Source organism: Gasterosteus aculeatus, chromosome 2 (assembly GCF_964276395.1).
Source record: "Gasterosteus aculeatus chromosome 2, fGasAcu3.hap1.1, whole genome shotgun sequence".
In the NCBI taxonomy this organism is placed as follows: Eukaryota; Metazoa; Chordata; class Actinopteri; order Perciformes; family Gasterosteidae; genus Gasterosteus; species Gasterosteus aculeatus.
The window spans coordinates 11,630,724-11,648,089 of NC_135689.1; the positions used below are offsets into that span (position 1 = coordinate 11,630,724).

At 39.7% G+C, this 17,366-nt stretch overlaps 1 protein-coding gene across 2 annotated transcripts in view; it reads left to right on the forward strand.

The window, feature by feature from the left end:
• The window catches only part of cpne5a (copine Va), a 52,350-nt gene extending 36,616 nt beyond the window's left edge, over positions 1 to 15,734 (forward strand). For both annotated transcript variants that reach the window (XM_040193377.2, XM_040193378.2), the window contains 7 exons: positions 4,678 to 4,724; positions 5,368 to 5,549; positions 6,484 to 6,611; positions 8,545 to 8,647; positions 11,373 to 11,430; positions 11,609 to 11,682; positions 12,306 to 15,734. In XM_040193377.2, the coding sequence (XP_040049311.1) occupies positions 4,678 to 4,724; positions 5,368 to 5,549; positions 6,484 to 6,611; positions 8,545 to 8,647; positions 11,373 to 11,430; positions 11,609 to 11,682; positions 12,306 to 12,494 (781 nt within the window). In that variant the 3' untranslated portion in view covers positions 12,495 to 15,734. The remainder of the gene's footprint in view (positions 1 to 4,677; positions 4,725 to 5,367; positions 5,550 to 6,483; positions 6,612 to 8,544; positions 8,648 to 11,372; positions 11,431 to 11,608; positions 11,683 to 12,305) is intronic.
• The last annotated feature ends 1,632 nt before the right edge of the window (positions 15,735 to 17,366 follow it).

The window sequence follows — 17,366 nt, forward strand, 5'->3', positions numbered from 1 at the left end:
ACATGACTTGTGGTGAAATAAAAAACAAGAGAAGGGTATAGCAAATGTGTAAAGGTAAATATACAATATATGCTGTATTTAATCACATGTACACAGTTTATTGCAACAACCACAAAACATATCTGTCCACTGAAGGTTATAATGTTTTAGAGAGGTGTTGATGCAACTTTATGGTGTTTTGGAAGGTTTTTTGTATTTGTGTTACATAACTTCAACACATTAAATCCCAATAATCATAAATTACCTTATGTATCAAGAAATGAAAAGCTAAATATAAGTATTTATACACTTTATTTTAGTTATAAGTGGTATAACAGATTTCATTCCATGGTGCAGATTGTATGCCAGACTGGTGAAGTAAAAAAGGATTACTAGTGCTGGTATTGGATGGACAAAACAATGAGCTTGCTGCTTATCCATGATGGGATACAGATTAACTGTATTCATTGAAAATAAAACACCAGACAGTGTTAACTAAAGAGAGTTTGTGAAAAGTAGCTGCTGTTTTTGTTTATTAAAGTAGAAAACTTTAAAGCAACTTTCTGCTCTTATCGGCCTGTAAAGCCACAGCCTTTTTTTTCACTGAACATTCATCAGGATACGTTTATTACAATAACCCTCAATGACTGTTCCTCTCATAAATGAAAATAATCTATTCCCACATAAAAGCCACCCTTCAATTGGAGATGTGAGAAAATCCCCAAAGCTCATTAGAAACAATAGGATTTTCCCCACTGGGACGGTCATTCAGGGAAGAAACATTATTATTTTTTCCCTATAATAAATCTTTGGTATCTCCTAGTCTTAGATTGTCATTGCATGACTGTAGTAGTGCTTTAAGAGACAGCTTTTCTTCAAATCATTCAAATGAATAAAAAGTCTGAATATCTGCCAAACCTACATCTGAGACACAATTTGGATCGTTTATATTTCTTCTATGGATTTCTTCTTCTTTCATAAATGTTTGTTCCACTGCTCCTTTTATAACAGGTGATAAGTGAAATGATGCATTTTTCAATGATTTTCTGAAGCAAAGGATAAAAAAAGCAATTTCTTTTCGGGAAACACAATTGCATCCTAACTGGTTTCACAGGGAGTTGGTTTTTCATAAATTTTCATTAACGTTCAACTTGGGCAGGGATATCGTCAAACAGAGGTAATTAAAGTCCAACAGCCACATGCTGCTCTGATTCTGAGTGGCTAATGAAAGATTTATATTCTTTTCATCGCATGTTGAAATATTTCTTTTTAAATTAAATCTGCAGTGTGATCTTGCGTGTAATGGCTCGTGTGGAGTTTCTGTTCTGTGGAGATCCTATTAAGGTTCAATAGTTGAATCACAAAATATATTGTTGGCCTGATATGGGGGAAGGTGACGTTTTTTCATCTTCTATTTCATTTAGGTACGCTTTGTGTATGAGAATATAGTGGTATTTTAACTGCACTACGGCACTTTCTTTTCTTTGTTTTTTTTCTTTTACTGCCGTCCAAGTCATGGAAATTGAGAAATAATTATTCAATGTTCTGCCACTTGATATTTAATTGCACGCTTAGTGGTTTGTGAGGTGTCCACCTGGCCAAAAAAATGAAAGCGAAAGTAATGAATGTTAAGAGATGCTTGGCAGGTTTTGTGCGTCTGTGTTTCATTCATAAATTGGGCCGTCGTTGATGCTGTTTACAGGGAAGCAAAGGCAGAACACTTGAATTTAAATGTATCTATGGCACAGTTTTGTGCAGGGAAGAGCTGCAACAAAAAACTTTCGTGGCACATTTCTGCATTTGGAGTCTGGCCACAATAGACGTCCCTGATCCTTCCTTCACTTTGTTTTGGTGCCACGACCTAAATATCCAAGGACATCATTTCCATTGCGGGGGGGGACATGTCACTCATTTCCCTCACTTATATAGCTTCAGGATGATTTCTTACTTAAGTCTCCCTCTCTAGCCTCACTGTCCTGTAATCCTGAAGTCAAACACGAGAAAAGTGTAGATCTGACTCCCTAAAATGTGCGTTCAATGATAAAGAAACGCCGGACGGACAGAGGTCATCGCTGATCAAAAGGTTAAATTAAATGTATTTAATAAAAGAGATGGCGTTGCGGTAAAAAGAACATCTCAGCTGAGGAGCCGCTGGTCTCAGCAACCAACAGGCCCCAGGTCAGTCCTTTGACCCCCATAGTGCCCGTCTGTCGCCTCCACCAGTGAACTCGAGAACAATGGTTCCTACAGGTATTTATAACAATGCTTAAAGGTGTGAAAGTTAGTGTCCACACCTCTGGGAGTGGTCTTCTGGTGAGTTCAATGTAACTCGGATTTCGAATGATCCTTAGTCAATATCAGTTGTTGTGCAAGTATTACATGCATGCATTCCAGTTGATTACATTACATCAAATACAATCATAACTGCATTGGTATTATTCTATTACAGTTGCAGAATTACAGTGGTTTTACAATATTGTCATTACTTTATTGATTACAGTTTCAGAATCATGGCTGTATTCTGGTGTACACTATATGCATTTTTATTAATTTTATGAACCGGGCCGTATATTTGTTTCTAATATCCTACACTCTCGAGCTACAAACCAGCGGTGACTGTATGCAGCCTTGAATAGAACCACTGCAGGACTTTTTTCTTGCAGGTTAAATAACATTTTTTTTAAATATATTTTTTGTAACTCTATTGCAGTGAAGTGGTAGAAAATTGTAAAAAAGTGTAAGATCTCAATCAATGAAACTAACAATTCATGTGATTACAGTTAGTGCATAAATAATACAGGTATTTACAGATATATATATATATATATTGCATACACTGCATACATATTTCATAGTGATAATAAGGTATATAGTATTTATAGCCTCCGTCCCTCCCCGCTTCTCCTTTATGCTCACAAACATACACTTCTGAAACCAAACCAACTCCCTTGTGTTTATCCACCTGCATGCTGGGTAAAGCACCGTGCCGTTCTGCTCATTAATGTGGTCGGGTTTGGCCAATTTACCGCACATTGATGAGATTGTAGATGTACAGTAGCAGCATTCTCTGTTGCTCAGTTTTCAAATCCCAGATTGCTACGGCAGCAGGGATTTCACATCACAGAGGCTCATGCCATATGGTGTTTGTCTAGCTGGAAGCCGGTCAATACAACACCAATACGTTTGTATCTATTTTTAGATTTATGCTGTAATTTAAGGTGATGCACGCGGCGGTTGAGGAGGAGTCATTTTAGCTGCCAACAAAACTGCAAGTACAGGAGATGCTGAGCTAGTTAGTGGTTATACTCTATTGGACTCTATTATGAAGGGTTAGTTCTGAATCAGGTTGTGAATCAGGCTGATGCCAGATTTAGAAACTCCTGATGAAATGTAGTACAGTAATAGTTACATTCAGAGAGTTTAACAACTGAAAGCTGACCAAAGAATGACCCGCTTTCAACGACTGGATTTAGTGGTTGCCCCGGGCAGCAACATGGTGTTATAGAAAACGCAGTCAACCACAATCCATATGGATTTTTTTTTTTTGTAAGCTCAGTGCGCTCAGCTCTATCCGCACATAGCGGAGCATGTTGTTATTTTGTCTGTGGTTGTGGATTAGTTTCACTAATTATTTCCGAAATACAGGTACATTGCCATTTTAAATTTGTGTGTGTATTATTTGTTTAGTAGCATTTGGAATGTATTTGCTTGTTCTACTGTGTGTCTATTTAATTTGATATATTTTAGCATTCGTAATAAATAATTTACTAATGTGGGATATGCATCGCAAATGGGTTTTTAGACTATCAATGCTACCACTGGCCAACATGGTCCTTTTCCTTAAAAACCTTTAGATAAAGTGTACGGTCGTGTTGTAGGTGCCCCCACTTGCAGAGCTGCAGAGTTTACCAGCCACTGCCTGAGGATGAATTCCACGTTTGACCATTTCTAGTCTACTTAACACAAACTCACTACTTAACTCACCACTTTGCTTTACTTGCTAATCTTCCAAAACCAACCATAGAAGTCCGCAGAGACTCTCAAATGAGGCAGAATGCCATTGCAACAATTCCCCTTTGTCAGCTGGGCGGTCCGGCTCAATGCTGATTAATGGGCCGGGGGTCAGAGTCTCTGCGGGAGGAAGCCGTCATTATCTCTGATGCTGCACTTGTTTCTCAATGGAATCAAATCCAGGGGAAAGAAATAGGTGTTAATCAGAACAAAAGGGCACGCACTGTGATCCGACCCCCCTACCCGTTGTCTCTTCCTTTGTCTCACTTCTGAAGCGGATGAATCCAGGAGAGACTGTTTAGTTCATTTTCAAGGTCTTGTCTGTCATCGCGGCTTCATGAATAAAAGATATATAGTACCTATTTGACATTATGGGAGGCCCCTGTTTGCAGATTGATGCAGACTTCACATTTTCCAACGGTAGCAAACAGGTGGAACCAATGTGTGAATGTGTGATTACAATGATAGTGAGGATTATAATGCCCCTATGAAGGACGAGCAGTTAAACTTAAAAAGCTCTCAATGTTTCATGAAGTAGAAAAAACAAATCCTGACTAGACCATATTTTACCCAGACGTCAAAGGTGCATTTGATTATGTTTTCTCATCCCTCTTTCAGGTGAGGAGAGCCTGATTAAACCTCCCTTTCTTTTGTTAACAACACCATTTCCCTCTCCATCTGTTTCAGGACTCAGATTCACTTCACAGTGGCCATTGATTTCACCGCATCAAACGGTGAGTGTCTTCACCAGCAGCACCCTGCTGCGCTTCCATGTGTCGTCTGATGTGTGACAGTTTAATCAAAGAAGGGGCCGGAGTTTCCTGCTTGTCTTTTTTTAAAGTGTGTCATCTTTGACAATGATGTACATTGAGAAAAAATGGACAACAAGAGAAGATTATGAACAAAATGTAGAAAAAGTCAAATGAAATGCTTTTTGTATCTATTACAGACTAGAAAGCAAACAATAGATGTGTGTTGAAGGGTACATCATGCATCACACATGCTGTTGTTATCTTTTTAATGACGTGATGGGTTCACAGATGCACAAAAAAATGACTTAAATATAGTGTTTTCATCAGTTCAAATAGTCAATCTGTAATTCGTATATACATTCAAATATTTCAATGAGATCGTTCTAAAGGTTTTTTCTGCTTTTGTTTTTTTTCTGTAACTGACTCATTCACTTATAAATGGTTTGGTCCTGAAAACTAATCCCTAACCACAAGTGTTAACATGGACAGTGCAACTGGAAAACACAACCAGGAAAATATAAACGTGAAGTTTCTGTATCGCAAATACAAAATTCAGAACATCCAATTCATTTAATTCAGCCTGAGTCTAAAGGTTTGCATCACTGACTTCTCTTTGTCTTGGAAGGAAATCCGTCACAATCCACTTCACTGCACTACATGAACCCGTACCAGATGAATGCCTATGCCATGGCCCTGAAGGCCGTGGGAGAGATCATCCAGGACTATGACAGTGATAAGATGTTCCCTGCCCTGGGATTCGGTGCTAAGCTGCCCCCTGATGGGAGGGTCTCCCATGAGTTCCCTCTGGTGAGTAAATTATGGAGTTATTTCAGACACTCGGGTTGTAATTCGCACTGTGAAATCTAGATGAAGTTAACCACACTGAATGTTAGAATGAATTTGCCCTTCCTAGTTGAGCTTATCTTTGAGTTTGGGCCATCATTTGGGATTTCATGCTCCCTTCAGCATGTATGGATTTCTGTTTTAGCGCAAAAAGAATGTGTGCATTGTGAGATGGCTGCTGCTACGCCTCTGATATAAATAATTCAGAATTAATTTAATTTAGCTTTTATAATGCAAATGAGATTCCATAAGAAAGCTGAAGATTCTTCTTGAATCAATTTGGCTTCTCTCTGCCAGCTAATGTGCTCTGGCTGCTGCATGTACGGCCTAATGAGGAGTCTGGCTACTGGCTGACGTCGGCATCACTCCACATTTCTATTAAAATGTGCAAATTGGGATTCATCCCACAATATGATTGAGGTCTCATTCATTCGTGCTCCAGCCTCAGAGTGCTTAAAAGTAAAGTAAAAGATTCCTGGGTGAAATATTAAGTCAGAAATGTGCCTTGTTGCTGTTGAAGAACAGTTTCACAAGGAGAGCTCTGGGAGCAAAGACTGTTTTACAATTGTCATTCAACTCCACTCCGCAAGTACACAGACCTCTGCGGGTTAACATGAACCTGCACAGCCTGTCATCACAGCTTAAAACCAGCTAGCTGCTACATGACGATTGCACTTTTTCATCCAGAAATGTGGATGTTTGGTATATTTTTGACAATTTGTTGATTAACTAACTTGTCAATAAGATGCATCTGGAAATAAGCTCTCACAAGGACACTCCAACTATTCAAAGTGCTCAACTTACAAATGTAGTTGTATTTTATTTTATAAAATTAAAGTTATTTCAAGTCCTATTGGATTCCATTCGGACGACTGTTCATGTTTTTTGTTTTTCCCAGAACGGCAACGTTGAGAACCCGTTCTGCAACGGGATGGAGGGGATTCTGGAAGCTTACCATCAAAGCCTTAAAACGGTTCAGCTGTATGGACCGACCAACTTTTCTCCCGTTGTTAATCATGTGGCCAGGTACCAGAACAAATAGCAGAGCCGCTGAACGTCACCGAGCACAGTTGTCCTTTCTTTGAAAGTCAATCGGTAAATAATCCTCAGCGGGTAGACTCGCCGTCACGCCCCGCCGAGGTATTAAGACAGCGAGTGATGGTTTCTCCACGAATCGAGCAGAGCGGACGAAGGGAAAATAAACAATCGGCTGCCAAGCTGAACTGAATATAAATGTTAATCAGGCGCATTTGGGACCAGATGTTTTCGGAGTGCAGCAGCTACATGGCTTTTTTAGGAGTCCAGAGTTGCACCACAGTGTTTGTTAAATATAATCTTCTCAAGATGGAAACAATAGTGGAATTATAAAAAGGTCACAGGTGAACTCGATTTTACACCCAACCAATGTTTTAATACTGGACTTCCAGACTGGGATTTAGGTCTCAGTAATGATGACTCATAAGTTGGCTTGTACCTGAATATTAATGGGAAACACTTAGACTTAAGTTTGTGCACCGCGGTTCAAATTCATGTTCTTGAATTTGAGATTTGACTCTCAGCATTTACTTGCATTTCTGGGCTCTTAACAGTTACCATGAGGTTACTCCTAACTTTAAAGTTAACAATTTAAACATTTGATCAATCATTTATAAGACCATATAATGTTGTTCAGAACAGGTGTCTGGACATTTTTTACAGATATAAAGATGTCAATTTACAGATTTCATCAACATTTAAAACTTAAATATACTGTATTTGTACCATTAAAACAGATAAAGATATTTGTACCATTAAAGGGCGTAGCACTATTTTTTAGTACATTTTTAGTTTCTTTGCCAGCTTACACATTTGGGGGAGGATTAGTTAAATGTTATATTTACATCACAGTTAGCAATATTTTATTGTATTTATTTACTACTCACACTAGCACACAATAATGATACAATTTAAAAAGGTTGAGGCAAATGTTTTTTACTTTGTTGCATTTTTCAATTACTTTGATGTAAAATTCTTAGATTTTATGCCCATAACTTTACAGCATTAAATAGTTAAATAGTGGTTGAAATCAATCAGAGAATAAATACTCTGCGATCCCTGTTTGCCTAAAGGTCACTACGAGACTCAAATATTTCAGATTATTCACTAGGCTGTTACAGTGTTTCGACTGCAAAGAACAAGTGAAAAAGGTCATTCAGTAACCAAAGGATGATAAGACTAAAATGACCATTCACAGCACCAGAAACAGATCTTCATGCTGATGCATTAACGGAAGCAGACAATGCTCTTAAGGTTGTAGATCCATAATACATGCGGTATGCTAGAGAATAACCTTAAATTGATTATTCATTAAATACTCTATGTTTTCATCCATCATTATTAGCGTTGCAGTCATTACTCTGCTAATGTGGTAGAATGTCTCCCCTGTGTGTGGCCTGCATTGTTGAATGCTGAATGAGGAAGACAAAGGTATTTTTAATCTTCTAATCCGCAGTCATTGCTCTGCCGTTTGTCTTACTGATCACGCTCTTTATTAACATAAGGGCTGACCCCTGACCTGTCCTTGGCCCTCACAAGGATTTCTCATGTTTCACCCCCTCTGACTCATCAAGTGCTGTCAGTTGAGTGCCAAGCAATCAATAATGCTCTGAAAATGTAAGACTGCCGCACTTGCATAAACAGTTAAATAAATTATTCATGGAGCAGCCAGCGATGGGCGATTGAAAGTAGGCCACGCTCCCTGTGCTGTCTCTGATGGCTTTCATAATAGTGTCTGGATAGACCTATGAGACATGCAATATATTTCACTTCCTTACATACCGGTTCACCTTCTCTGTAGTTGTATAAACCAATGTCAAAGCTGTATGTAAGTGCATTTTTTTCTAACTTCTAATTTTACTCTTAACTTGGTTTGTGTGAAAGCGTCTTAAACCACTCTGGGCTGCTGATTTCTCTATTTCAGGTATGCAGCAGCAGTGCAGGACGGATCTCAGTACTTTGTTCTGCTCATCATTACTGATGGCGTCATATCAGACATGGCTCAGACCAAGGAGGCTATAGTGAATGTAAGTGCTGCTCTAACGCTGCCTGGAGGACATTTGCCGTCTCTCTCTCTCTTTCTACTTGCACTGGCATCGCAGGTCCATTTAGGTTGCTGCAGTACTTCCCCTTTGTTCTTGTTTATAAGCCAGTAACACCAGGATTTGAGGCTTTAAGGGATGTTTTCTGCTCCACTTACCCCCCCCCCGCCCTCCCCGGGCTCGGATTCTGTTTTTTATCCAATATTTCTTCTTTTAAATGAGACTCTAAGAGGGTTGATTCATTGCCATGTCAACAGGGTCACTGTATCAGAGGCCACGGTCTTGTAGAGGCTACCATCTGAAGCACGGCATCACGGTGCTTTGACCCCCAGCAGACTGGGTTTAAAGGGAATTTGCGACTGTTAATCAAACCAATCGAACAGCCACACCTTCCTTTTAAGATCTTGTCTGCTGCTCTGCAATGCTCAGCCCGAACGCGGTGTGTCCTGCCGCCGCCTCGTAACTCGGACCTGGCTGCCCTTTCATCTGCCAACAGAAAACAAGGATTCATTGACTTTCTTCAAATGGCATTTAGCCGTCGCCCCAGAGAGACGAATTGTGAAGAAAGAGTTGCGTGCAGCGCTCATCTCTGCATCTTTGTTTTCTTATTTGTTCCGTGATCTATCTTCAGTGATCTTTAGCAGTTTTACATAGCTGACATCGCCTTACTGTATAATGTTGTAAGTATTGCTGGTCGAACCGAAGCAGCACGGCTCCGCCTGCAACGACCGTCATTGGTCCCACTCATCTAACCTCTGCGGCGCCTTTTTGATCTTTTTCTCAAAATTTCACTCCAGGATTTGTGAAAGAGTCTTTCTCTGACATGGCACGCCAAAATATAAATGAATTTGTGCCCAGGTGTTGGATTATGTCCGTTTGTTGTCTGGATGGGAGGCCGGCTCGACCAGTAACTCCATTGAGTCCATTTATGAGTCCCAATAGTCACATAAAGAACTGCATTCAGCTCAGTTTGTCTGTCCACAAGGAATCAAGAAAGCAAACGCTTCAGCTGTCTGGCTGACTGGACACTTGATTTATCTAAAGAGGTCAAAAAGAGGAGATGCTTTGCTTCTGACATATTTTATTTCTTATTTTACAAAACTTCTTATGAGGCCAGCACATGTTAACTCTATCCATCTTAAAGCCGCTATAACTTTTCTTACTGTTATTATGATTGAATTGTAGCCACACATTATTCAAACAACCCCGGTGATTACAAAGATACTTGAATAATCTGGTTTGGGGAACTTCGTACCAACGCTGTCATAGAAAACATGGAGTGTTCCATCCATCCATCCATTGTCAAACCGCTTATCCTGCACACAGGGTCGCGGGGGGGCTGGAGTCCATCCCAGCCAACTTCGGGCGAGAGACAGGGTACATCCTGGACTGGTCGCCAGCCAATCGCAGGGCTACACAGAGACACACAACCATTCACACTCACATTCACACATCTACGAGCAATTTAAAGTCCCCAATTAACCTGATCTGTGTTTGAATATTTAACTCAGGATATGAACTTTTGATGATTTCCAACCATCAGGTTGATAACCCTGTTTTCTCATTTATCTCTTGTTACATGCTAAGTTTAATTATTTGTACCATAATTATACCATATTCTTTTACAAAAAATGAAGAAAATTGATTGATTACATGTAATTATCATATTAAATGTGTTTTGGAGTGACTGACTCACTGCCCCAATCTTAAGATGACACTCAACCATTAGTTTGTGTAACCAGCACTCTCTGTATGTGTGTTGTGATTCTGCGCAGTTTGAGGAGAATGTGTTCGCACAGACTGACGGGGTTAGATCCCCCGAGTGACTTTACACTACAAGCAAAGTAACAAATGGTGTAGACTGAATAATTCAGTCCTTGATACAAAATCCAATCTGGCATTTATACGTATGTGCGTGTGTGGTCTTCAGCTGCTGGAAAGAAGCAAACAGAATTCATGCGATTAATGTTGGAGCAAGCGGTCAAAAAAGTAAATAAATGAGCCAGATGAAGAGGAAGGTGAAATGGCGAAGGCGACGGCAGGATAATAATGATGGAGGACATGGAGAAGATGGTCCTGTTCGCTCCATAAAGTCTCTCCTGTGACGGACGTCTCCCCTCAGGAGATTTGTCCAGGAAAGCTGACCTATTTTTACCCCTTCAAATGTGATTCCACCACAAGCATCATCCATTCATAACAGAGCTTTCACTCTCCACATCAGCACTATGAGCTGGTTTCATCATGCGTGGAGAAACCTGTACACCACAAACCTTAAATGTTTAGTATTTAGTTCGATGTGTTTGTCTAAAATAAAACATGTGGCCTTTATGCTTTGACGTTAACTGAGGTGAAACATTTCTTTATGTATTATTGTACACTTAGTGACGCAAGTGTGGAGGATGATGTTCTCTGAATAAAGTGTTTTACTTTTTTCGTGTTTGTATGTACTCTTTATTTTTTTTCTTATTAGTAGTGACGTGTGAAGAACAATGTGTAACGTTATTCACTGGGATATTCCACATTGTAAAAGTGGTCTGCATAATATGGAAGAGCTGAAAGATGTTTTTATTTTCTGGATGTTCTACCAACCGCGGGGTTGTTTATTGTATTTAGATTTCATGAATGTTCCCTGAAGTGCAGGTTAATACGGACTTTGTGTGTGTTGGAAATGTGACCCAGATTGACTCTTTGTTCTTCTTGTTCATGACAGGCAGCTAAACTCCCCATGTCTATCATCATTGTTGGAGTTGGCCAAGCCGAGTTTGATGGTAAGAACAGTGGAAAGTGTATTTTATGGAGCTTGTCTATAAAAATGCACAGTAAAAACCAGCCTTCGCATCAGAGATGGTTGGTCATAGTAAAATTGACTTTGTAGGTTTGCCCCAAACCAGTACTATGAACATCTATATTTTCATGTGGGAATATTTCAATACATTCTCTCTGTAGCCATGGTTGAGCTGGATGGGGACGACATCCGGATTTCCTCCCGGGGGAAGTTGGCTGAGAGAGATATTGTTCAGGTGAGACCTCTCCAATGTTCTGTCTCTCTTAGCTTGCGATAGAACGAACAAGGCCCATTTTCAGAGGCACATTGGTGGAAAAAGGGAGGGGGGGAGTTTCTATTAGGGGCCATTCTTAAATGGCCAGATTAGGGGCCAGATTAGGGGCCATTCTTAAATGGCCCCTAATGTTTATTACAAAGCAAGATATCTCATCCTAACAGCGATCGCAGGTTCCATTCAACATCATCATCCTGATTTTTGTCGATGGTTCTTCACTTCTGCACTGGTGCCTTCGGGGTTCTTCACGGAACGCTTGCAATATGAAACGCTCCTCGGTTCTTGTCATAACCACTAGAGGATATGAAGGTTCTGGATAGAGCCTCTGCAAAGTTTCTGTTGAGGACAAATGCACCATAGAAGGGTTGTCTCTGTAACATCGCATTGGGAAAGTGTTCCAGGTGAAACATTTCCAAAATGGATGCTGCTAACAAGGGAGCTCAGACTGATGCTGTACTGTAATTTAAAACCAATGTCGTAGGTAGTTATGGTAAACACCACAATGATATTTAAAGTGTTAGCTCCAAAGATTTTCTATTTCCAGGTGGTCTACGATTTTTAATAAAGTCCCACAATTCTTACAGTTTGTCCCGTTCAGAGACTACATGGATCGCACAGGCAACCACGTGCTGAGCATGGCGCGTCTGGCTAAAGACGTACTGGCAGAGATCCCCGAGCAGCTCATCTCCTCCATGAAGAGCAGAGGCATCAAGCCCAACGCCGTGCCCCCGGTTCACTCGCCTGGAGAACAACTCCAGACCAATCTCGTTTGAGCACCAAAAGCAGCTTGGGGTCGAGGTAGGGCAGCGTCGTGGTGGAAGGGGCCGGCCTTCACAACCATCCTTTGGAAGAAGCTTTCGAGGCCCTTAGAATATTAATTTTCTGAACAATTAGGGTGATGGGACTCCATATTTCTTTGGAGAAGCACAGCGGCTTTTGTCGAACCTGCTGAAGATCAGGAGGTCTTTATCTTTGCAAGTGCTTGAGGATGAGGAGGCTGAGAAGAGGATGGGGTGGAAGGAGGGTTTAAGTGAGGATGTAATGGATAGCAAGTAAACTTATAGAGAGAGCCTGTTTGGAGGCATACATGTATTAGAATGTGCCAGTGTGTATCATGTTTGTGATACCTTTTGGAATCGGTGTGCGGTGAAGTAGGAAATCATAGGTAGACTAATTCATTTACTTATTTATTGCAGAAATGATTAATTATTTTTAAAGGGTGGGGGGTCCGATTAAAGTCCTTTTCTCCCTGTACTTTTCCATTTTATGTTTTAAGACGAGTGTATTAAAAGAAATCCCCATTTCTACTTTGTTAAGGTCTGGAATATAACCGCATGTGATAAAGCCTATTCTGCAGTTAATGAATTGTTTTCACTGATAGATAATTTTAATTGCAAGCAGTTATGTAGAGGTCCTGCTGTCAGCTGTCTCAGCACGATGTCTTTTACCTAGTTCTAGTTTCCATAGAAGCAGAATGCACTGATTACTCGCATATCAAAAAGCACAAAGGTTGTAACGTTAAAAACAAAGATCATTCTGATGACACCAACATATAACACAATAAAAACTAATGGAAAGGACCCAATGCTTTCAGCGCAGCTTTTACGCCACGCATTATTTTAAACGGAATGAAAGTCAAATAATGTTTATAAAGAAAATTACTATTCTGCTATATTAAAATGAACCTATACTATCACAAAAATCGTATGTTTACAGAAAAAAAGATGAATAATTCAAAGCACAGACTTGTTTGTTTGCAGAGAGGTAAATTATTAGTCATGCTGCCATGTCTCATTTGTCATCTCGCTGTTTGTGTTTCTTTCCATTATATTTGTTTTGGTTTCGGTTTATTGTCTGGAAATTTGCTCTGTACATAAAGAACCCTACAAATTCATTTTTGAACGACTCATTTCAAAGAATACCGACTTCCATTTCTCCTCCAATATTTCTTTACTTTTTACGCCAGAATGAAAACTGAACGATCACAAATCTCGCAGTAAGATATTTGGGTGTTGAATGTTTTTCAAATGAATGTCCCGGATGCCATTGTTTTACACTTATCCACACTGTTTCATTTTGCCACAATCATTGGAATACGTTTCTAATACGTTTCTAATACCTAAGATGCAATATCACAATTTTTTTTCAATTTGACTCAAGACAGCTGCCCATATGTTCACCTTTGTTTTCCACATTCATTTTTTGCTACTCTGTACACTAGTCAGTTAACGCCACTGTGGCCAATTTGGCCATTATTTCCATTAGCATCCGTCACTCAATATCTCGATCCAAATGTGCCTATTGTATGGAAACATATCCAAATTCACTTACCCAGGTGTTACTCTGCCAGCAGCAGCAGATCTCATGTTCATGGTGTAAACACAGAAAATGTTGGTGACAATAAAACCGTTGCAAGGTTAGAGGACTTTTTATACTTGCAGCTCTTCACTAATTGTCTTGAAATAATGATAATTAACAGTGTCACTGAGCCTTGTATAATATTCAAAGTCATGACTTGTTTACAACTTAATTGTGGCTGCAGGATTAACAGCAAACATTCATTTAGAAATGAGTTTAATTTTGAATTCGCTGTGCATTATTCACTCTCATTCTGTACTTAAAGGATGTTCCATTGAACAACACGGTCTAAACTAACATTCAATACGTAGCCTAGATTTTGCTTTGTTATAATTTTGTGCTAATGCAATTCCTGTTGCTTTACAATCTTTGTCAACCGCATAATGTTGACTCCCATAGCTTTAGTGTTATTAGATAGAAGATACAGTGTGACGATATTGCACAAACTCAGTTCGGAATCAGTGAACTCCTTCTGTCGGAGGCCCAGATCCGTATTTGGCTTTATTTTTCTCCCTTTTTTAATTTTTAATTTTTGATTTGTGATGACATTCATTCCTCGGACGACAAAGCAATGTTTAACCTGCTGCCAAATCCACGCGTTCATCAGAAATGAATTGAGGCCATTTTCATCACATAACGTTACTAAATACCAGAATACCTCTACAAAAAGCCATTCAAGCCAAAAGGAAATCATATATACGCATTGATTACAATTGTTATGAAATATCTATTAATTAATTCTAGTGACTTACTCACACATCTGATATATTTAATTACTGCAAGTAATCACAAGCTGAAAGACAACTAGGAAATGTTGGCCAGGTTATTTAGCAGGCATGTGTTTAGCATCAGCGTGCAGCTCATGTATGAGACTGAACAGGAAGTTGGGGTTAAATGTTATTTGCACTTTTTACACATGTTTCATGTGATTAATACAGCAATGGGGCTTTTTTTGGGCCGACCTACTAAGAAATAATAAAAAGCTACACCTTTCATTTTTCTCTGAGGTTTCCCCCAAGCAGATACCATAAACTTCAACACTCAGTAGTAAACACAAAATTAATTTAAAAAAAGGGAGCACAGCAATTACACTTATGCAATTATGAAACATTAAGTTATTATGAAATATATTTTTCTGTCTTTCCAAGAATATATCTAACTATCTTTTCTTGTTGGGAATGGCTTTGATCATCTCCATTAGAGTTTTCTCTGAGGCTAAAATCTAATTATGTACATAAGACCCATATAAGAATATTCAGTGCCAAAAGTTGTTGAACTTGGCCTCTTTAGACAATGTGCATGTTTGTGCCAAAATGCTTAGAGGTTTGGTAGTCTACCTTCATTTCATTTGATTAGTGCATCCGCCATGTGCTACGTTTGTTGTTTGGGGAGTAATTTAGAGATTTCAGTCACCTCGCATGTTGCACCTCTGGTTTTCTTCCCTCTCTGTTCCTATGAGACGCATTCTCACCACTACTCCTGTTCTACCCCAGGTTGTTTACATACCTCGTTTGGTCTCTGAATTGCATGCTGAACAATTTCCAAACCAGGTGTTGGACATGATATGGTCGTTATACTGTGTTTTGTGAAATTCTTTGTAATGGATTGCCTTAACTGAAGATTAATAAAATATTGACAACTTTGGCAGACTCTAATCTTTTTTCATGTGTGTTTGATATCAATTTTTCTAGAAGACGAGTGAAAATAACGTACTAGTTGATGTGAAACATTCTCCTTAAAGTTCAGCTGTTTACATTTCTTTTATTTTCAAGGATCACATGGATTTCATGGATTTACTACAGATTTTTGACGATCAAGAAAACGGTTGATTTGTATGTACCCATCTATCCCACTGAGGGACTCGTGTCCAATCGGCAGCGAGCGGTGTTCCTCATGCACAATGTGATCCCTTAGAATTGTGTTTCCCCCCCCCCCCATAATGAATGCATTGCTGACGCATCAAGCTCTCCACCTGGGGAGAAGGAGACAGCAGCTGGAGCCATAAATTACCATCCTAAGATAGATCCAACACCTCCCTCGCCCGCCCACTTACTGCCTAAATAATAACCCCTGACTGGCAGCTCGGGAGAAAATCAACAGCTAGTGACATAGAATTATACCTTATATGTAACGGTCCACATGTATAACGAGCAAAACACTTATGCCAAGATCTAATTGCACCGATCACTCTGGAGCTCTGGCAGGCAACATTTATCAGCCAAATTAAATATGAAAAACCAGTTTGGATGAAAATTAACCCAACTTTACTCGTTCTGCTCTCGGTAAGAATTGTATTTCTAAAAACAATTGGTAATAACGTTTTTGACCATTGACTCGTGGTTCTACAATCAGCCATGTGAACACACTGAACTTATCTCAAAGATACAGTTTGTCACTTAACCAATTAAGCTTTCGCAACCTCCACAAATTTGTACAACTCGGGCCAGGTGACAAAAAAAAGCTGTTGTTCTTTAGATTTTAATTTAGAGTCACAGTGTGAAGGCTTCGTCACAGCTTTCGCTCCTCACAGCATCCATTAACCGCACGGCACAAATGTACGTCGCATCCTTTCTACTCTGCTACTCAAAATGAACTCTACTTAGCTCGGGGCTGCACTCGCTCAGCAGCACAAATGCACTCATCACCTCACTCGCACTGCAAGAATGAGCACGTTCCCTTCGTAATGCAGCCGGAGGGGAGCGGTAGGTGGTTCCTCGCCACCCCTCCAGTAGCCGTATGAGATCTGTCAGCTGGAGGAATCGGTCATGTCAAAAATAATCATGGCGAAAGTAAACTGAAACATATGATAATATTTCCTGTACCGGTTTCTTCTACATTAACGCAAACTAAAGTATCACCAGTCTGTGCTGATATTTGGTTTGGAATAGTAGTATCAAGTCTTAGGCATGAAAGGAAAAAAATCTGACATCTCAACGCACTGACCACACAGATTGTTAACATTGGCAAATAGAATTGAGAAGCTAATTTCAGAGGGAAGTAAGTCATATCATTACAGAGTGAGCCCATTTACTGTTTGCTTCAGCCTGGAACAGCCTGTTCCCCATAAAAATAAATCGCTGACAGATGTGCCAGCCTAAGGGGGGTTTAGAGACACACCAACACTATTCAACATACACACTCTGTTCGTTGCTGTTTATGTTAAGTCAGAAGTCCGGACATTGGATGTGACCGGATCTTTAGATGCGCGGGGTGGAAGGTCCTCCTCTACGCCAGTTTTGGGCCAATAGAAATCTTTCCTTCTCTGTCTTTCAAGGGTTATAAAACAT